Source organism: Trachypithecus francoisi, unplaced genomic scaffold (assembly GCF_009764315.1).
Source record: "Trachypithecus francoisi isolate TF-2019V2 unplaced genomic scaffold, Tfra_2.0 Lachesis_group3, whole genome shotgun sequence".
Taxonomy (NCBI): Eukaryota; Metazoa; Chordata; class Mammalia; order Primates; family Cercopithecidae; genus Trachypithecus; species Trachypithecus francoisi.
In genome coordinates, this window is record NW_022681468.1 from 60,207,939 (window position 1) to 60,230,426 (window position 22,488).

The 22,488-nt window shown below is 39.7% G+C and overlaps 2 protein-coding genes across 7 annotated transcripts in view; one reads left to right on the forward strand and one right to left on the reverse strand.

The window, feature by feature from the left end:
• Positions 1-1,001: 1,001 nt before the first annotated feature.
• On the forward strand, positions 1,002-19,704 carry FKBP3 (FKBP prolyl isomerase 3). The gene is made up of 7 exons (XM_033188149.1): positions 1,002-1,189; positions 4,672-4,773; positions 5,887-5,994; positions 14,046-14,181; positions 14,715-14,782; positions 17,486-17,583; positions 19,349-19,704. Exons 1-7 carry the CDS (start codon positions 1,082-1,084, stop codon positions 19,401-19,403), a joined length of 675 nt encoding a protein of 224 aa, XP_033044040.1. The 5' UTR covers positions 1,002-1,081; the 3' UTR covers positions 19,404-19,704.
• A 293-nt stretch (positions 19,705-19,997) lies between these two features.
• The window catches only part of PRPF39 (pre-mRNA processing factor 39), a 34,313-nt gene continuing 31,822 nt past the window's right edge, over positions 19,998-22,488 (reverse strand). For all 6 annotated transcript variants that reach the window (XM_033188142.1, XM_033188143.1, XM_033188145.1 and 3 more), the window contains 3 exons: positions 21,357-21,431; positions 21,003-21,123; positions 19,998-20,767 (listed from right to left, as the gene is read on the reverse strand). In XM_033188142.1, coding sequence (XP_033044033.1) covers positions 20,711-20,767; positions 21,003-21,123; positions 21,357-21,431 — 253 coding nt within the window. In that variant the 3' untranslated portion in view covers positions 19,998-20,710. The remainder of the gene's footprint in view (positions 20,768-21,002; positions 21,124-21,356; positions 21,432-22,488) is intronic.

The window sequence follows — 22,488 nt, forward strand, 5'->3', positions numbered from 1 at the left end:
AAAAGTGTGTAGATGGAATAATTTGTCTTATATCTCTATCTGGGCTGAGAAAACAAAATGCCAAGTCTCTTTTTCACCGTGCAAGGAATGGCAACCCATTATTTTAATATTTTGATTGTTTAAAGGGACGTGAACGTGGTCTGGTCCAGCTATTCGTCAGAATTTTTTATTTTTTAATGCTCCTTGCATAGCAGAGCTAACTCATAAGCAACATGCCCAGAGTCAGCCTAGATTTTTTTAAGTAAGGAGTCCTAATGTTCAACTATTAAATCTTTATTATAGATAGAATTATAATAAATGTCGGTCTGCAATTATTCCACTCTAACAAAGATTTCTATCTCAAACAATTCCTGACTTCTCTCTAAACCTGACTTTGAGTAACCTCTGCAAATTTGTTTCCTCGTGTACTGAGAAAAAATATACATCACAGAGTTACGAGCATTAATAATCTCATTCTCATCAGCAAGTGGCATCCTGAGTGCAGCTTCTTTATAAATTGTTTATTTGTTCAAGTTTCTGAACTTCGTTTTGGACAAACTTTCTCGTATTTGTATGGGGGGGAGGGGATGGGCAGTTTGTATTTAAGTTTCAGTTGTTTCATCTTTAAAGGTGAGATGATGGGATATGGATTTTCGGATCGACAAGGACTGAAGCAGTTTAGGTGTGAATTTTTAGGCTAGAAGTAGATAAAACGAAATAAGGAGCCTGAATGCTGTTTTAACAGGTTATAGACTGAACTTTAAAGGCATAGCTGCCGTAGGTAATGCATGTGGGTAATGGTTGATAAATGTCGCTACCCTCAGAGGTCTCTTCACAAGAGATCTAACTCAGAATCGAAAATCGCTAGCGGTCTTCAACTCGGCCTACTGCAGAGACGACCGCGGTAGGTTTTTTAACCCGGACTCAACAAAGAATCCCTCATAGCACATCCTTGACGTCACTCAAAGACAAGCCCCAATCCCGACTGCTAGCGCAGTGGCCCGCCCCTCGACCTCCGTGAGGGGTCACGCCCCGCCCTAGGGGGCGGGGCGATGCCGAACTGCGGCGGGCTGGCTCAGTTAAGCGGAGGCAGCGGGGGAAGATGGCGGCGGCTGTTCCACAGCGGGCGTGGACCGTGGAGCAGCTGCGCAGTGAGCAGCTGCCCAAGAAGGACATTATCAAGTTTCTGCAGGAACACGGTTCAGATTCGGTACCGGAGGCGTAGGGGCGGCCGGGCTGGTGCGGCTGAGGGACGCCTCACCCCCCTGGAGATGCCCATACATTCCGTATTCCTCTGTGCCCCCGCCCTCGTCTTCCCGCGGCCGGTGGCCGGGAAGGCCGGAGCGGCCCAGGGTGTGCTTTGGGCCTCGCTCCCGCCCCTCGGTCGTGCTCTGCTGGGGCAGGGGAGCAGCCTTATTTATTGGAGCACACAGGCTACAATTGTAGAGTTAGAACCTCATTGGGATCCTTGAGTGGGGGTGGAGGCCAGAAAAATAGGAATCCGGAGATACTGGGTTAAGGGCGGGGAGGCCGAGGAATAGTGGTGTGGATGAGACTCCTGGGAGTGGGGCGCCGGCTACTAGGGAAATGGGAAGGGACGTGAAGATTTCTGTGGGAACGGTGTATCCAACTTGCTTAACAATTTACTAGATACAGAACATTAATGCGTGTGATTTTTAAAAATCCGTAGGTTGTGGCTAAAGTTTTGTTTTAACATATCGACCCTTTAAATGACCTTTTCACCTTTATACTTTAAGAGCTACATTCACATTTCTCTTGTGCGGTGGTCTGTCATAAACAGACTAAAATTTATTTGGAATTCTTTATACTGTACGCTCTCCATTTGTCAGCATAGTCTCCATCTTAACCATCCGTCTATAGTCAAGTTATTTTTGTCACATTTGTTTTTCCTTTGAAAGTTAAGATCAGGCATCTCTTGAATTGCTGGAATAGTTGTGCACGCAGCATTCTCTTACAAGCGGCAGCCTGCTTGTGTTTTCTATACAATTTTAAAAATTCTAAACTTTTCATTTAGAAAATGTGTTTCTGGATTTTTTGTTTGTTTGAGACGGAGTGTCTGTCGCCTCGGCTGGAGTGCAGTGTCGCGATCTCGGCTCACTGCAACCTCCGCCTCCCGAATTCAAACCATTCTCCTGCCTCTGCCTCCCCAGTAGCTGGCACTACAGGCGCGTGTCACCACGCCAGGTTAATTTTTTGTATTTTTAATAGAGACGGGGTTTCACCGTGTTAGTCAGGAAGGTCTCGATCTCCTGACCTCGTGATCCGCCCGCCTCGGCCTCCCAAAGTGCTGAGATTACAGGCGTGAGCCACTGTTTCTGGGTTATTTTGAGAAGCTTATATTTTATTTTCATTTTGGGCGGCCGTCATGACGGGGAGATACAAGAACTCTCCAACTTCAGTTTCTTCTTCCTGAATCATTATCCTGGCATCCGCATCTTAGATTAGCAGATGTTAATACAACATCTGTAACAAGAACTACTCTCAATGTTTGGAGGTACAAGGGTGAAAAAGAAAGAACAGGCGTCGGGAATCTTACCCCATTTTAATGGAACTATTTTCTCTTAAGCCAATTCGTATTTCAGAATAGACATATTAACATTTAATAATACCTCAGTCATGTACTTCATCCATCATATTCTTATGAAACAAATCATGCCATGTGAAATCGTATGTAAAACTGGACCACATGGAACAATTTTAACAGACTTGGATTATCAAAATGGTTTTATAACATATTAATCTTTTAAATGCATAGTCTCGGCGGTGCGTGGTGGCTGGTTCCTGTAATCCTAGCACTTTCAGAGGCCAAAGTGGGCAAATCATATGAGGCCAGGCATTCAAGACCAGCCTGGCCAACGTGGTGAAACCTAATTTCCACTAAAAATACAAAAAAAATTAGCTGGGCCTGGTGGCGGGCACCTCTAATCCCAGCTATTCGGGAGGCTGAGGCAGGAGAATCGTTTCACCCCAAGAGGTGGAGGTTGCAGTGAGCCGAGATTGGGCCACTGCACTCCAGCCTGGGCGACAGAGCTAGACTCTGTCTCAAAAAATAATAATAATAATCTCCAGTGATCATTAACACTTAGACCTATACTTGACAATAATTATTTTATTAATCATATCAAAGAGATGTTTATGCTTTTATGCTTTGGGTATTTTCTGGAATCTTTTAACAAAAAACCACCAGCGTGCTAAAGGTAACTGATTACTTCCGTTTAATCAACTTTGTCTCCTTTCCCCATCAGCTGTTATTTAGAACATATCTTTGAAAGAAAAAGCAAAAGAAAAAAAAAAAAAAACAATAGTGATAGTGTTAGCTATTGACTGCTAATAATGTTAACTGCTTTATCAAAAGCTTAGAAGATGGCAAAGGACAACTTTGAGAAGGTAACAAAATTAGGAATTAGGCAAGGACCACAAGGCAGAAAAAGAAGCAGAATAAAATAAGGAAACAAAGAAGTTATGGAAATCCTCACAATTACGTGATTTTGAGATAAAGATATATTGCAACTTGCTATTTCAGCAGTAGTGTTTTAGTGTCCCTCTGCCATCTTAGCAGTCTTATATTTGAGAGAAAAGGAATTCCGCTATTACCTTGAGTTATTAAATATAGTATTAATCATAATTCCAATATTTATTAAGTTCTTACTGTGTGACAGGCTCTATGCTAAATGCATTAAATGGATTTTTGCACTTTATCCTTATATCAACTCTTTGACGTAGACACGGTTATTAATCTTCCACTACAGATATGGAGGCTGAGTCTTCAGACAAGCTTAGTCCTCTGTCTAGTGTCAGACAGCTAGGATTTTTTTTTTTTTTTTTTTTTTTTTTGAGACAGAGTCTTGCTCTGTCACCTAGGCTGGAGTGCAGTGGCGCAATCTCGGCTCACTGCAGCCTTCACCTCCCAGGTTCAAGCAGTTCTCCTGCTTCAGCCTCCTGGGCTGGGACTACAGGCATGCACCACCATGGCCGGCTAATTTTTGTATTTTTAGTAGAGATGGGGTTTTGTCACGTTGGCCAGGCTGGTCTCAAAACTCCTGACCTCAGATAATCTGCCTGCTTCAGCCTCCCAAAATGCTGGGATTACAGGCATGAGCCACCGTGCCCAGCCCAGTCAGCTAGGATTTTAACCTAGATAATAATGACTCCACAGCCCATACACTCAGCAATTATATATATAACATTAAGCATAGCAATCTCAACATATCTATGTTACATGCGTGTGTAACAGTGACTCTTCCTAGTCTGCTAGGAATGGGTTACAAATGCCTCAGGATAGCTATGCCCAACCTGGCTGGAAACTCTCAAGGACTGCATCCAAGTATCCTCCTGCAGTGAGCAACTGACTCAAGTCACCACAGTATACTTACCGTATAAATGTTATTTTTCGTGAGTGTTGACAGGAAAAAGGTTAGGATGAACCACTGTGTTCAGTACATAACACTGCAGTTCCAGTCTTGTGACGAATTCTTATAAATACCCAATTTAAAAAAACTCTATCTTACATTTTTTTTATAATGAAGTAGAGTATAAACTATAGGGTTTATTTCTTCTTCAATACTAGTACTGTTGAAAACACAACTGCTAACATAAAAGGGTCATTTTCTAATTTTAGACACTTCTTACTCCGGAGAAGTTATCTTGATTACCCAGCTTTTTTCCTTATAGTTTCTTGCAGAACATAAATTATTAGGAAACATTAAAAATGTGGCCAAGACAGCTAACAAGGACCACTTGGTTACAGCCTATAACCATCTTTTTGAAACTAAGGTGAGTATTGTTAGATTCTGTTCACAGAACATCACTTTTGAAATTTTATTTCCAAAAAATATGTTTAAAATGCATTTATTTGCTGAATGTGTTAGAGCTTTTCCACCTGTAATTTTTCTGAACTATTATCGTAAGTGGACAGGCTGTCAAATCTAGCAAGGCTAATCTGCAGTATGGCAGAATGTTTCAGTATTTTCAAAGGGTCTGGATTTTTTTTTTTTTTTTTTTTTTTTTTTTTTGAGGCGGTGTCTCGCTCTGTCGCCCGGACTGGAGTGCAGTGGCCGGATCTCAGCTCACTGCAAGCTCCGCCTCCCGGGTTCACGCCATTCTCCTGCCTCAGCCTCCCGAGCAGCTGGGACTACAGGCGCCCGCCACCTCACCCAGCTAGTTTTTTGTATTTTTAGTAGAGACGGGGTTTCACCATGTTAGCCAGGATGGTCTCGATCTCCTGACCTCGTGATCCGCCCGTCTCGGCCTCCCAAAGTGCTGGGATTACAGGCTTGAGCCACCGCGCCCGGCAGGGTCTGGATTTTGTGGCTTAAATTGAGACAACAAATTCTTAAGGCCACTGAAGTTATAAATTCATTAGATCAGTGGTATTAGGTATTACCATATTACTTTAGCATATGGTGTATATTAAATGTATTTTGTCATTATATATATTAAATGTTATACAGAAAATAAGTTTCCATTTCACTAATGAATTTAAAGTCTGGTTTAGATTTAGGCTGAGCCTTTACAAAAATAAATTTTAAGACATTCTCCCATATATGTTTATTATGAAATGAATATCTTCCACGGGAAAAAAGTCTTTAGGAGTTATTTGAATAGTGTTTATATCTCTGGGTATGCATTGGCCTTTCTAAGGTCATGGTTCTCATTTCAGTATTTATATTGTAAGCTGGTTTGAGGGTAATAATTTATTGTTTAAAAATAAATTATGAACAAAATTATTTCTTTGCTCTTTGTTTCCTTAGACCATTTATTCACAACTGTGTTATACAACCTGTATTTATTATGCAGATGTTCATTTAATTGAGAGGCTGAAAATCTTGATGTTGCTCCTTGGTTTTAGCCTGTCCTGAGTATGATGTTAGAACATTTTCCTTACAGCGTTTTAAGGGTACTGAAAGTATAAGTAAAGTGTCTGAGCAAGTAAAAAACGTGAAGCTTAATGAAGATAAACCCAAAGAAACCAAGTCTGAAGAGACCCTGGATGAGGTCTGTATATAGTATTTTTTTATTTTATCATGTGGATTCTAGAAATTGTATTTATTTCTTTATTATTTGCACTAGTTTCTTGTAGTGGAAAGGTGGTTGAGTATGACCACTTTCAGTGAGCTAAACACTTAGTGGAGTGTGCTGTTTCCCTTAGGTGTACTGGGACAGAAATAATCCTAAGAACTAGTACTTTACAGTTATTAGCCTATCCTTTGAAACACTTCTGATACTGTATTTAATATTGCCTCCACATCTGTCCAGACCTTCTGAGCTTTCAAAGCTATTTTAAGGCCTTGATTCTATGGCCAACTTGGACTAAATGACATACATTTTCTTTGATTATTTTTAGCTTTTTCTAATGTACGTGGTGTCCCTGGCAATAGAAATAATCCAGGCTTGGCTGCAGGACGTGGGTTCATCTGTCTTAGTTTTCCCAACTCAGGTTTTATATTTTGGTACAAAGGTTTGAAGAACCAGATTATTTTGTTCCTGCAAATTGACAGCCTTAGTAGAGCTAAGATCAGCTACTAAGAACTCACTTAGCAGAGCTGAATTGGTTATAATCTTGTAATTTCTGATAATACTTTACTGTATAAGCACACTCATTGCCAGCAGTCTTAGTATCAGTGATAATAATCTATATTTAGTTCTTGTAAAGAGGTAAGGCTATTGATGACAGTGTGGCTTTTGGGTATTTGTGGAAAGTATAAATTCAGTTATACAATTATAGATGTTTATTTGATTAAAGCTAGTTAATTTTGCATGATCTTTTCCTATTGGCCAAAAAGCAGAAATTAATGTTTATAGGTATATGTGCACATAAAGCAATTTTAAAGTTTATCACAATTAACATTTGATAAATGTTATATCTATTGAGTAGCTACTAAGGTAAATGGAGCAATTATTATTGAAGGATTTCAGAAGCAACTGGCAACATAGTTTACCGTCCAGGAAATTTGAATGAGGATGGTTTTAGGAGACATACAGTATTTCATTAAGGAGTTAATAAGTTATAAATAAATTAAAAGGTAAGTTCATAAGAGCTAGAGACAATCTAGAGAGAGCTTATGAGGGTCCTAAACTATATCATTTTATTTAAAATCTCTTCATTTAACTGGCCAGCCTGAGCCCAATTACGTACTGTGACCGTTTTCCTAGCATCCTAGATTCAAAAGCCTCTTGTCCATTTCCTTGCTAACCCTCATTGTCTACTCTCTGTCTTTATGCTTTGGGACTGGAGAGCAGGCATTATACACACATAATCATAAAACCTTTTGAGCCTGGTATAAATTCATGCTAATACTAGCCAAGCATGTTTTCTAGTTTCATTGCTACTCAACATTTATACTATCCTTTGCCCAATTCTCCGTCACATTGCTCATTGCTCACATAATGTATTTGACATTTTCTCACAAATTCTCAGTCTCTTCTTACTCCTTTCTCTTTTTTTATTTTTGTTTTTGTCTTTAAGACAAAGTCTCGCTCTGTCGCCCAGGCTGGAGTGCAGAGGTGCCATCTTGGTTCACAGCAACCTCCACCTCCTGGGTTCAAGTGATTCTCCTGCCTCAGCCTCCCCAGTAGCTGGGACTCCAGGCAGGCACCACCACACCCAACTGATTTTTGTATTCTTAATAGAGATGAGGTTTCTCCATGTTGGCTGGGCTGGTCTTGAACTCCTGACCTCAGGTTATCCGCCCACCTCGGCCTTCCAAAGTGTTGGGATTACAGGCATGAGCCACTGTGCCTGGCCTCCCTTCTCATTATATGCTCCTGTGTTCTATATTGCCAAAATGTGAATGTCTAGCCATTGCCATTCCCTTCTGAGCTTAAGATTTCTCTGAATCTTTTTGTTCCTTTTTCTTTCTCATGTCTCTTTCAAGACTAATGCTCTCAAACATCTTCCTTTTATTTTAAATGTTCATTCCTTTTCCATTTTCAAGCATTCAAAGCAAGGCCTCATACCTGGAATGTTAGAAACACTGTTCATGTCTTGCCTCCCTTCTCTTTCTTTATCCAGTCAGCAACAAAATGGGTATTCTAATAATATTTCTAAAACAATACTTTTCCAAACCACACCCTGCTGAAGAATATATTCAGTAATTGAGTGCTGTCTAGAATTGTCCGGTTCAGTATGGTAGTTACTAACCATATGTGGCTACAGAGTGCTTTAGCTACTTTGAACTGAAATGTGCTTTAAGACTAAAATATGTACTCAGTTTCAAAGGTGTGATTTAGACGTTTCTTTTTTTAAAAAAGATTGTAAAATATCTCAGTATTTTTTATATTGATTACTTATTGAAATGATGGTATTTGGGATGTTTTAGTTTAAATAAGACAGTTTTTCATTTAAAAAATTTGTATTTTATTTATATAAGACAGGGTCGGTTGGGAGGCTGGGCGTGGTGGCTCGCGCCTGTAATCCCAGCACTTTGGGAGGCCGAGGCGGGCAGATCACCTGAGGTTGGGAGTTCGAGACCAGCCTGGACAACATGGTTAAACCCTGTCTCTACTAAAAATACAAAAAATCAGCCAGGTGTGGTGGCGTGCACCTGTAATCCCAGCTACTCGGGAAGCTGAGGTGGGAGAATTGCCTGAACCCGGGAGGCAGATGAGCCGAGATCGCGCCATTGTACTCCAGCCTGGGCAACAAGAGTGAAACGGTCTCAAAAAAAAAAAAAAGACAGGGTCAGTCAGGTACAGTGGCTCGTGCCTGTAATCCCAGCACTTTGGGAAGCTGAGGGGGACAGATCACTTGAGGTCAGGAGTTTGAGACCAACATGGTGAAACCCCATCTCTACTAAAAATACAAAAATTAGCTGGGCATGGTGGCGTGCACCTGTAATTCCAGCTACTTGGGAGACTGAGGCAGGAGAATAACTTAAACCCAGGAGGCGGAGGTTGCAGTGAGCTGAGATCACGCCACGGCACCCCAGCCTGGGCAATAGAGCGAGATTCAGTCTCAAAAAAAGACAGGGTCATGCTGTGTTGCCCAGGCTGGACTCGAACTCTTGGGCTCCAGCAATCCTCCTGCCTCAGAATAACTGGGACTACAGGCATACTACTACCTGGCATAGACATACTTCATCTTTTTACATTTTTAAGTGCAGCTACTAGCAACTTAAAATTACATTTGTGACTCCCATTGTTATTGGTCACCACTGGTCTTCAGTATATATCCAAATTTCTTATTCTTGGCATTCAAAGCCTTCCAAAATGTGGCCACTGCTAAGCTCCATATTCCATGTTTCTATAGACGTATTCTTTTTTTTTTTTTTGAGACAGAGTCTGTCTGTCGCCTAGGCTGGAATGCAGTGGTGTGATCTTGGCTCACTGCAACCTCCACCTCCCAGGTTCAAGCAATTCTCCTGCCTTAGCCTCCTGAGTAGCTGGGATTACAAGCGCGTGCTACCACGCCTGGTTAATTTTTGTATTTTTCGTAGAGACAGGGTTTCACCATGTTGGTCAGGCTATTCTCGAACTCCTAACCTCGTGATCCACCCACCTTGGCCTCCCAAAGTGCTGGTATTACAGGTGTGAGCCACCGCGCCCGGCCTGTATAGACATATTCTTGGCCAGGTGCAGCAGCTCACGTCTGTTATCCCAGCACTTTGGGAGGCTGAGGAAGGTGGATCACTTGAGCCCAGGAGCTCAAGACCAGCCTGGGCAACATGGCAAAACCTGTCTCTACCAAAAAAAGTAGCCAGGCATGGTGGCGTGTGCCTATAGTCCCAACTACTCAGGAGGCTGAGCAGGGAGGATCCTTTGAGCTTGGGAGTCAGAGATTGCAGTGAGACAAGATTGTACCACTGCACTACAGCCTAGGCAGCAGAGTAAGACCTTGTCTCAAAAAAAAAAAATTTTTTTCTTTGACCACAAATGTCTGCTCATTGTCTACTAAATCATGCCCTTTCCTACCTCCATATTTTATTTCTTCCTTACAGTGTTCTTTTACTTCCCTATTTGTCAGTTCTGTGCTCCCTTTAAGACCCAGCTCCTGGGCTCATTGCTTCCTCTGGATTTTTACCATGTGAGACGTTGCTGTATACATGCATAACTGCATACATTCCAAAGCACATTGTATCTGTATTATTTATTTCTACCTTTATTTTAAAGACTATTGTCTAATAGCTCTTACAGAACTTTAAATCAGTCATTGTCAATATATTTATTGTCTATTATATATTAAATAGCGTTGAGGAAAATTTTCAAGGTATGAATGAGTATTGTACAGGAGAGAAAATATAAGTTGCAACAGAAACTCACATTTAGCAATTAGAAGTCAGTATAAAAGTACTGCAACGAAAAATTTGATAACTTCATCTTAGATAACAGCTTCATGTGTAGTCATTACCAACTTCTGGTGATTCTACCTCCAAAATATATCCCAAATCCATTCGTGTTTTGTCATCCTCACTGTTAGCACCCTGGTCTAAACCTAAACTACTATAATAGTTTTTTTTCCTAACAAGTCTCTCCACTTCTACTTTTGCTTCCCAGGTTGTTCTTTATATTTCAGTCACAGTGATTAATATCACTGGGCGCTGTGGCTCACGCCTGTAATCCCAACACTTTGGAAGGCTGAGGCAGGCAGATCACCTGAGGTCAGGAGTTCGAGACCAGCCTGGCCAGCATGGTGAAACCCCGTCTGTACTAAAAATACAAAAATTAGCCAAGTGTGGTGGCTCAAGGCTGTAGTCCCAGCTGCTCGGGAGGCTGAGGCAGGAGAATTGCTTGAACTTGGGAGACAGAGGTTACAGTGAGCCGAGATCACGCCACTGCATTCCAGCCTGGGCAACAGCGTGAGACTCGGTCTCAGAAATAAATAAATAAATAAATAAATAAATAAATATCTGATTCTGTAACTTCTCTATTTAAAACTCTTAATTGGCTAATGTCCTAAAGATAAAAACCCAGATTCTAGCATGTCCTACATATTTTTCTAGCCTTATTTCATGCCATTCTCCCTTTCATTGCTCCCTGACAGTAATATTTTTATACTTTTGAAATATTATTAAGCGGGCACAGTGGCTCCTGCCTGTAATCCAGCATTTTGGGAGGCTGAGGCAGGTGGATTGCTTGAGCCTTTAAGTGAGCCGTGATTGCCCCAATGTAAAATATCTCAGTATTTTGCAATGGAATGATCACTCCAGCCTCAGCAACACTGAAACTCTGTCTCTTAAAAAAGGAAAAAATATATATATAGAAATATTTCCTTTTTTTTTTTTTTTGACAGTTTTACTCTTGTCGCCCAGGCTGGAATTCAGTGGCACAATTTTGGCTCACTGCATCCTCTGCCTCCTGGATTCAAGCGATTCTCCTGCTTCAGCCCCCTAAGTAGCTGGGATTACAGGCGCCTGCCACCATGCCCAGTGAATTTTTGTATTTTTAGTAGAAATGGGGGTTTCACCATGTTGGCCAGACTGGTCTTGAACTCTTGATCTCAGGTGATCAACCCTCATGGGCCTCCCAAAGTGCTGGGTTTACAGGTGTGAGTCACTGCATCCGGCCGCACCTGCTCTACTGAGAAGGTCATGGAAGAGACAAGAGTTCAAAGGCTGATAGAATTCTGGAGCTTTAGGGAGGGATAGATTAAGATCCTGCATGATTTAGGCCTTTGGACACAAAACTATAAGCAGTAATTGTTAACATCACTCTAGCAGTTGAGTAGAGGACTGACTGAAGGTGTCAGTGATAAACACAATTGGACATTAAAGTGGTGAAAACAGATTTTATTCAGCCTACTGACAGTAGGGGAAAGAGCTGAACTCCTGTCTGATTTGTGGAGAGGTAACTGGGCCTTTTAAAAGAATGAGGGGGCCGGGCCCGGTGGCTCACCTTGTAATCCCAGCACTGGGAGGCCGAGACGGGCGGATCACAAGGTCAGGAGATCGAGACCATCCTGGCTAACACCGTGAAACCCCATCTCTACTAAAAATACAAATAAAAATTAGCCTGGTGCCTGTAGTGCCAGCTACTTTGGGAAGCTGAGGCAGGAGAATGGCATGAACCCGGGAGGTGGAGCTTGCAGTAAGCCAAGATGGCGCCACTGCACTCCAGCCTAGAAGACAGAGCAAGACTCCGTCTCAAAAAAAAAAAAAAAAAAAAAAGAATGAGGGAGTAGGGAGGGATTATTTAAGCAGAGTTAGGGAAGTGAAAAATTACAAAAAGTAGGAAGTGGGGTTGGTCCATAAGAAACCTGAGTTTGCCAACTGGTGCTTATCAAAGTTAGGCTCCCATAGAGACTTAGAGACAGGGTCATATCTTCATCTTCAGGCGTTGACTGGAACAAACAGTAAATTTTTTTGGCAACCTTAAGTTTTCTTGGGCAGGCACTTTAAGGAGAGACCAAGTCCTCCTAGGAATAAGGCATTGAGCTATTTGAAACTTGTGTTTGTTCAGATCTTTATAGTGCAAGGTTGAAGCCTTGTGAAGAGGGCTCAGAGGATCCTAGCTAGGGTTTGCTCAGGGAGAGAATCTTTTGTCCAAGAGGTAGACTATTTGCAAGGAGATCAGACTTTTTTTTTTTAAGATGGAGTCTTGCTCTGTGGCCCAGTGGTGCCATCTCGGCTCACTGCAACCTCCACCTCCTGGGTTCAAGTGATTCTCCTGCCTCTGCCTCCTGAGTAGCTGGGATTACAGGCACATGCCACCACACCCACCTAATTTTTTAATAGAGATGGGGTTTTACCATGTTGGCCAGGCTGATCTCAAACTCCTGACCTCGAGTGATCCACCCACCTTGGCCTCCCAAAGTGCTGAGATTACAGGTGTGAGCCACTGCACCCAGCACATATATTTTTACTTACAAGTTTTGGAAAAGGATAAAATCTTCAGCTAGGAAATGAAAGTGAATAAAAATTTGCATACCTTGACCAATTAGAAATAGATCAGGAATAGGCCAGGTGTGGTGGCTCACACTTGTAATCCCAACACTTTGGGAGGCCAAGGCGGGTGGATCACGAGGTCTGGAGTTTGAGAACATCCTGGCCAACATGGTGAAACCGTGTCTCTACTAAAAATACAAAAAATGAGTGAGGCATGGTGGCAGGCGCCTGTAGTCCCAGGTACTCAGGAAGCTGAGGCAGGAGAATCACTTGAACCCAGGAGGCAGAGGTTGTTGCAGTGAGCCGAGATCACGCCATTGCACTCCAGCCTGGTGAGAGTGAGACTTCATCTCAAAAAAAAAAAAAAAAAGGGAAATAGGCCAGGAATAAAGAAAACACTTTATCTTGCTTTTCAAACTCAGGAACTAATAGATTTGAAATATTTGATATCCACCCACACCTTTGTTATTTATTTTATGAAATTTAGAAACCAAATACAGATTTGGATAATGCAGATCCCTCTGAATTTGGTCTGAATTTAGAAACCAAATAGATATCAGGTAAGGAGGATACTTTTAAATTTGGTACACCTCTTTTTTTTAATTAATTCCCTAAGATTCTTGACAGTTCCTCTGTCTGCTTTCCTCTCATATATGAATTACTATAGATTAGATTAATCTGTAACCTTTTTTTTTAGAAGACCCTGATAATCCTACTTTGTTCTAGGAAATATGCCTGTTATTTCTTTAGGTAATGTCATCCATTGTGTGAATTTATTTTCCAAATCAGGGTCAGAGGCAATATCACTGTATTCATTCTAATTGGATATAATAAAAACACCTAGTAATATCAATTATTGCTGCTAAAACAGTTCAAATCTTTGTGGAAGTCACCATCCCTTATTTTAATGCCTTATGATTTCATAGGAATTAAATAGTAATTTTTTTTAACTTTAGGAAATAACTGAAATCATGTTATGGTTTGGTGAGTAATTAACAGAATCTTATTAGAATAATTTAGGCTTCCAAAGAAGCTGGAAGTTACTTGAGATTATAGATATGTAAGTTACTAATAGTCACATCACAGCCCTGAAATTAGATACTGAGTGTTTTGTTTGTTTATTACCAAATCCATCAAATAGACTTTGGTCATTGTTGGCTATTGTTTGTCATTCTTTTGAAGGACACAAATTAATAACTCTGTGTGTGTGTTGTTTTTTGTTTTTAGGGTCCACCAAAATATACTAAATCTGTTCTGAAAAAGGGAGATAAAACCAACTTTCCCAAAAAGGGAGATGTTGTTCATTGCTGGTATACAGGAACACTACAAGATGGGACTGTTTTTGATACTAATATTCAAACAAGTAAGTCTAAATGTAGTCTTATGATTTTGGCTTAAAGAGATTCGAAATACTTGGGTGCCAGACAGATGAGTAGTTAGCAGTACCTTTTTCCTGACTGTCACCTACTTTTATCCAGACATACTTCCCCCCAAGATCTACTTGGAAGAGGTCTTCAGTTCACTGATTATTGGCTGGCTAAAGACCTCTTGTTCATTGGAAAGCAAAAGATAAGGAATCTCAGTCTAAACCTGGTTAATGTCCGAAAGTAAGGCATTAGTATTTGAATAGAAAAGGCAGGATAGTAAGCTGTTTTGTGATGTAAGTATAGGTCCTGCCCTTCTACCCTTTGTTAAGAATGTAATTATTTTTACAGCCAGAATTTTATTGATGGATGATCTGACTTTGTAAATTTTTCTTTCTTTTAAAATACATAGTATTGTAATTCTGAAATCAAACCACTATATTTTTGCATTGGAATTTAATAATTTCCGATGGAAATTTCTTAATAATAAATTAGAGTATATCATTAATTATAAGGAAAATCTGTTTTACAGGTGCAAAGAAGAAGAAAAATGCCAAGCCTTTAAGTTTTAAGGTCGGAGTAGGCAAAGTTATCAGAGGAGTAAGTAAAGAATGCCAGTGAATCAGTAGATATTCTGGCACATGCTGCTTCTGGTATGGTGCCTTAAATAATTAGGTGTGGGGATATAACACAAAGGAAACAGACTTTGGAGTCTGACAAATTGGGTATAATCATTGCTAGCTGATCTTGCACAAGTTGTTTGGGTCTCAATTTCACTATCTATAAAATGAGGACAGTACTGCCTGCCTCAAGGTTGTTAGAAGATTAAATGAGCATAACTTGGAAGTACCTAATACAACAGGGGCTTCAGTCCCTTCCATGTGTACCCATTTTATTATTTTTCTTCATAAAGTAAGTCTTTGTCAGAACATTTGGCCCTCTAAATTTGTCTTTTTAAGCTTCCTGTAAAACGTCTTACAGGACGTTTGTACCATTTACATATAATTTGCAAAGGTAAAATATCTGTTCCACTGAAGTACTCATAGAAGCAGAGTTTGTTTCTGTAGCCTTTTCACCTCATACAACATAGGCTGCAATACCAGAAAATCATTCAAACATAAGCATGCTTTAACCTACACTTATATATGAGAGAGAACAGAAAGAAACTTTGAGAAAAGGGGAAGTTAGGCTTGACCCATACTGACCATTACAGTGTACAAAAGAAGATAAAAGAGCAGGATGGACTGTCACCTTCTATGAATCATGCTAGGGCCTGCCCATTGTGCCCATTGTTTGTTTTAAATTGTTATTGTCAGAACATCAGACAGCAATAACTGAAATGCCTATTTAAATGCAGTTATAGGAACTAAGATATGGTTCAGACAATCATATACAGAACATAAAATATCTTGAAACTAACGGTTTAGTTGAGCATAACTTATAATTGTTACCTGCCCCGGCCGGGCATGGTGGCTAAGGCCTGTAATCACAGCAATTTGGGAGGCCGAAGTGGGCGGATCATGAGGTCAGGAGATCGAGACCATCCTGGCTAACAGTGTGAAACCCTGTCTCTGCTAAAAATACAAAAAATTATCTGGGCATGGTAGCACTCGCCTGTAGTCCCAGCTACTTGGGAGGCTGAGGCAGGAGAATTGCTTGAACCCGGGAGGTGGAGATTGTAGTGAGCCAAGATCACGCCACTGCACTCCAGCCTGGGCAACAGAGCGAGACTCCATCTCAAAAACAAAACAAAAAAAAATTGTTACTTGCCCATACCAAGTTGATAGCAAGTATATATCAAATTGGGCCATTTTTCTATTTCTGTAACTTATTTGCATACTGGTAAATTTCTTCTAGTCTGCCATACTTTTTTTTTTTTTTTTTTTTCGAGATGGAGTTTCGCTCGTGTTGCCCAGGCTGGAGTACAATGGTGCAATCTCAACTCACTGCAACCTCTGTCTCATGAGTTCAAGCAATTCTCCTGCCTCAGCCTCCGGAATAACTGGGATTACAGGCATGCACCTCTCACCTAATTTTGTATTCCTGGTAGAGACGGGATTTCATCATGTTGGTCAGGCTGGTCTTGATTCCTGACCTCAAGTGATCTGCCCTCTTCAGACTCCCAAAGTGCTGGGATTACAGGCGTGAGCCACCATGTCCGGCTAGTCTACCATATTCTTATTTTCCAAATGTGACCACCATAACTTTGTCCCTTGAGCTTTATATGATTGTTGTATTTCAATAGAGCGTATAATATTAGTAATATTATCCCTGTGGTGATGTGGACTTCACTGTTTGTGGCAACTAGCTTTAAGATCCAAATTTGGAAAATATGGAGAGGCCAATCCAGAAGCCTTTTATTGTTTCTTTGAAAAGTTAGTTTTACCTTTTGCACTTTTGCAAAAGTGCCGTAACATTTTACAAATTATATTTCCAAAATTAGCTGGGCATTCCTGTAATTCCAGCTACTAGGGAGGCTGAGGCAGGAGAATCGCTTAAACCCAGGAGGCAGAGGCTATGGTGAGCCAAGATCACGCCATTGCACTCCAGCCTGGGCAACAAGAGCGAAACTCCGTCTCAAAAGAAAAAAATTGTATTTTATGTGCCAACATGACTCCACTATTACAATTTGGTAATCTTAAAACAGTTTTACAGTGAGTACTTGCCATTATATTCCAATAAAAATAAACTCAAGTTTGTCCTGTGATATAAAAGCGTTGCAGGTTGTTTTTATGTAATAACAAACTGGTTTTCATAATGTTTGGCATGTTACAGTTTACAAAAAATTTTTGTGTGTGTTTCTTTGAGATGGAGTCTCCCTCTGTTGCCCAGAGCGGAGTGCAGTCGCGCAATCCTGGCTCACTGCAACCCCCGCCTCCTGGGTTCAAGTGATTCTCCTCCCTCAGCCTCCCGAGTAGCTGGGATTACAGGCACCCGCCACTGCACCCAGCTAATTTTATTTTTAGTAGACATGGGATTTCACTATGTTAGCCAGGCTGGTCTCGAACTCCTGACCTCAAGTGATCTGCCCACCTCGGCCACCCAAAGTGCTGGGATTACAGGCGTGAGCCCCAAAAGATTCTTTTCACATTAAAAAAGCCCTGCTTAAAATACCCTTATTTTTTTCTATTGAAGAAATGGAAGACAAAGATTTAGGGACTCACTAAAGTACATTACCTTAGAATATAGTGAAATCTATAGTAATAGATTCTGTGTTTAACATACAATCTTGTCTTTACTGTCCTGGTATTACATGTGCTTTTTGCAGAATACCATTAGTTTTTATTTTGTTCTTGCCTTCAGTGGGATGAAGCCCTCTTGACTATGAGTAAAGGAGAAAAGGCTCGACTGGAGATTGAACCAGAATGGGCTTATGGAAAGAAAGGACAGCCTGATGCCAAGTATCCTTTTTTCCCTTCGTAATTAAAGTTAAAAAAAAAAACCTGTAGATCACCTGAAGATGTGAAAGATGCTGTCTAGACAAACTTCTGGATCAAGAATCCTGTCCAGACTAGTCTTCCTGATCTTTAGATGCTTATGTGTCAGCACCTCCAATAGACAATAGTATTTTCTATTGGTATAAAGTTCAACCTCAGCTAGAATTTTTGTTTCTCTTATTCAAATTCTTAACTTTCAAGACCTTAACTGTGAAGTTTAAGCTTAAGCAGCAATTCTTAATGTTTTTAAGTTTAAGAAAAGTTACCATGCCCAGTACAAACTGGCAAACTAGGATGCAAATATGGCTCATGGTAATTTTATGTACAGTATAATTTGAGGCAATTAAATTCAAAGCTTAGAAATGGAATAGATGTGGGAGATTACCAGTTGTGAACTGAAGGAGACCACAGAATCAACAGTGTTAGCGTAAGCATTTATTATTACTACTAATGACAATACTCACTGAAAGTCCACTTTATGAACATTTAAAAAAGAATAAGGAATGACTCCAGACCATTAAGACCAGACCAATCCAGTAGGTAAGAGGGAAGGTAGTTTATGGCTTTTGTTGGTTCCATTCCTCTTGGACCCGTAAGATTAAGTTTGAAAAAACAATTCCTTTGGAAGGCAGCTTTCTGTAGTCTTAGCAGATAAACATATTTGGGAATATAATAGCTCTCTTAGCTTTTCAAAATCAAATGGCCAGGCTGGGCGCCATGGCTAATCCCTGTAATCCCAGCACTTTGGGAAGCCAAGGAAGGCAGATCACCTGAGGTCAGGAGTTCAAGACCAGCCTGGCCAACATGGTGAAACCTCGCCTCTACTAAAAATACACAAATTAGCCAGGCGTGGTGGTGCAGGCCTGTAATCCCAGCTACCCTGGAGGCTGAGGCAGGAGAATCGCTTGAACCTGGGAAGCGGACGTTGCAGTGAGCCATGATCATGCCACTGTACTCCAGCCTGGGCAAAAGAGTAAGGCTCTGTCTCGCGGAGGGGTGGGGAGGAAATCAAATGGTCAGCTGCAGCTCCCTCTCCCATGTAAAGAAGCATCTCAAGACCAGTCTGATGGACATGTAAATTATGTAACTGTTAAGTTAGCTTTTTTTTTTTTTTTTTTTTTGAGACAGAGTCTCACTCTGTCACCCAGGCTGGAGTGCAGCATCATGATCTCAGCTTGCTGCAACCTCTGCCTCCCGGGCTCAAGCAATTCTCCTGCCTCACCCTCCCGAATAGCTGGAACTACAGGTGTGTACCACCACACCTGGCTAATTTTTGTATTTTTAGTAGAGACAGGGTTTCACTATAGTGGCCAGGCTGGTCACGAACTCGACCTCAGGTGGTCCACCGCCTCAACCTCCTAAAGTGCTGGGATTACAGGTGTGAGCTACCGTACCTGGCCTTGAACTTAGCATCTTAAAATGCACAGTAAATATTGCGTACTACCTCATAAAAAGTTTAATACAGTGTGTATATATGTGTGTGTGTGTGTGTGTATACATACATATGTATTTTCCCAGATAGAATGACATTACCTTTTTTTTGGAGTACTTAATAGTCTTCATTAAGTGGTGGCTAATTTAGGAGTACTTGTAAAGCATCCAGGTAAGGAGGATCCTAGTCCAAGCTCAATTTATCTAGTAAGCCTATCTAGTCATCCTTTCCTACACTAAGGTTATGGGGGTAGGGGAGAGGCACTTTTTATCAAATGTACCTTGACTTCTTCAACAGAATTCCACCAAATGCAAAACTCATTTTTGAAGTGGAATTAGTGGATATTGACTGAAATAGTTCAGCTCTAAGGGTATTAGCAACAATGATAAAACTTGGCCTTGAAGAAACTTAAATAACTAGTTAGAACTTGTTACTATTGTAAAGGAAGAGTCAACTGGAAAATTCAAGGAGTTAATAAAATTTGTTTACTTGATCCCAGCTTTTGAGAGATGTAATCCCTTATGAATCCCTGAAGTCTAAAATACTTTCCCACAGCTGTGTAAAACTGGTCAAGGAGAACTTTTTCCTTTTACCTCATGTTATAAACTAAGTGGCTCAATAAAAATTTATCCACTGTCTTGATCTGACTGTGATTTGTTTGGTGTTAATATATTATTGTTCTGATTAGGTAACTGGAACTGAGGACCTCATCAAACCAGGGAGTAACTCCCAGTAAAATTATCTGGACAGATTGCCTGTATAATGAGAAGGCAAAAGCATAGGGATTGAGGGGAAACAAAAGGCTAAAAGGGAAGAAATGTTGGCATGAAGATCAATACCTGAATTTAGGAAAAGTGCACTTCAAAACCAATGAGCCACTAATAAAGGTGAACATAAAGTTAATATTATTAATTGATGCCCCCAAAATAAATTCATAAACGATTACTGGATGAGTCTTCCATTTTATTACAAAAATGAAGATGATCAGTTTGATCAAAATGAAAGCTTGTTCACAAGTTTTACATGAATATTCTAAATACAAAGTCTCCTGAAACAACATACTTTTGATATGATTTTCATTTTTAAAGGGATGCAAACATTCCATTTTCTCATTTATAATCTCTCTATTCCAAGGCATAGTATTTTAATAATATATCCTTTCTGCCGTTAGATCACAATTCACAAGTATAACTGAAACAGACAAAACCTTGATAGCAAAGGTTGAAGTCCTTTTTTTTAAAAAAAAAAAAAAAAAAAAAAAAAAAAAAAGAGGTAAATCCTTAATAACCAGCCCTTATGTGTTGTCAGAATTTTGTACTACACTGACATGATTTGCAGTCAGGCTTTTCTTCCTACCTCTTAAGGCTACAAAATTCTGTTGCAAATGCATTGCAAAAGAATTCTAGACCACTTAATGCAAAAATCAAAAAATAGTTCTTCAATAAAAAGTAAATTTTATAAATGGTAGGAAACAGTATCAGTATCTGTGGTAAGCTACTAATTGACATTTTTCCCCTATTACTAAACAAATCATGTTACACAGAAACAAGGAAGACAGGTTTTCAAATACAACAAGCTTATACTGTTTACATCCCTCATTAAAAAAAATAATAATTTCATACTTTTCACACACTCCATTTGAAATTTACACTTTTCCCATCAGGTTGGAGGGGGAGGATAATATTGTCCGTAATTCCAAGGATTCTGATAATTGTACTGAAAGGAAAAATTAAGTGTTAGTATATTAGAACTGTGGCAGAGTTCCATATGTAAAAGTATAATTAAAGCAGGTATGTTTAAGAAAACAAGCAAGTGTTCACTGCTAAAAATTCTAGTACTTAACCACCAAAGAATGTATTACACAATTGGAACAAAAACATTTTTTTTAAAAAGTATCCTAATTCATGCTAATAACATCTATGAACAAAGAATTATAATTTTGCATACTCACTTGATACCATGCACTATAATTATATACAGCTTGGTTTGCCTGTAAATCACCATCAATCATCTGTGTAGATGATGAAGTTGTATCTTCTGTGTGTGCTTTCTTTTCCTCTGGTTCTTCTGATCTATTATAAAATGGCAAAATGGAAACTTTCAAAACTCCCACAGATAACAACTTTACCGAATACATGAATGTTATCTATATATTTGTATTACTGAAGTTCTGAATCATTCATGACTTTCAAATCATAAAAATAAAGTGTGTAAATTACAACAAAAGTAACACTTCAAAACATTTGTCTTTGAAGGCATTTCCATAATAAAGCACCCCTTCTTGACTTAGCAAAAAGTGACATACCCATTTTCTGCTTTCCTTTTTAAAGAATCCTGTTCTTTTAGGAGTGTTTGATGTTCATCGTAAGCATTCAGAAGCCTAAAAGGAAAGAAAAATATATCCTCTGGAATATATAAAAAACAAACTTTATTGAATATTTAAAGTTATTTTTACTTAAGAAACTGCCTAAGAAAATTTCTAGGCGACTCCTTTATTTTTAAAATTTCTACTACTAAAATCATAGTTCTGATAGACACACTCCATTCTCTATACTTACAATGGACTAAATGACACTTGCGTTGAATCTCCAATTTGTCTGCCTATTTTTGCCAAATTAAAATAATGTCATTTAACATCACTGGTCACAATTCTAATAGCTTACTACTATCAACTGCCTACTCCATGTGCTATCAATTCAGTCTAGCTTTCAATGCACAACACAGTCAAGATCACGCTTCCATTACTTCACAAAAACCTCCAATCAAGCAGATGTTACTTTTAGATGAGCTTCAACTTGCTTTCGCCACTGTGTCCTCTGCTCAGCTTATCAGAATCCAGTAATAACTAAATGAAGCTCAACCTCCTCTATGAAGCATGACAAATCCATTCTGATCCACAGAGAGATCACAGCCCTCCTAGCAGTTACTTGCTACCTCATACACTTATTTCCTCTATTAATTATATCATTCAACTAGACTAGAAGCTAGAATTACATATCTCATCTTTTGTGTAGCTTCTTCAGTGTAAACACAAGACACTAAATACACAGCACCCAAGCAGTTAAGAGCAGAAACTGAAGTAGGTTCAGTCCAAGCTCCACAATGTAATAATAGCTATATTACCTCAGAAAAAATGCCTAATCTCTGTTTAATCCTCTCCTCATCTATTAAGAGAACAGAACCCTATACCCTCATTCTACTGATATGAATTTTCTGCAAGATAGCTAATATAAAACATTTGGCATCATGCCAAGCATGCAAATCTATACATTAGTACATTAAAATATACTAATATAAACATTAGCTGTTCTATTAGTTGCACTGAAATTTTACACAGCCATCAAAAATATATACACACATATACAAACACCCAGATACAACTAATTCAGTTGATCTACAGTGGTTTCAACAGAAATCTAAATGAGAATAATCAGAGA

Excerpts from the sequence above, each read along its gene's own strand:
- FKBP3 (XM_033188149.1), top strand. The coding sequence starts at position 1,082 with ATGGCGGCGGCTGTTCCACAGCGGGCGTGGACCGTGGAGCAGCTGCGC. Across the intron at positions 5,995-14,045 it reads CTGAAGAGACCCTGGATGAG|GGTCCACCAAAATATACTAA; the intron begins GTCTGTATATAG and ends TTTTGTTTTTAG. Across the intron at positions 17,584-19,348 it reads AAAGGACAGCCTGATGCCAA|AATTCCACCAAATGCAAAAC; the intron begins GTATCCTTTTTT and ends CTTCTTCAACAG.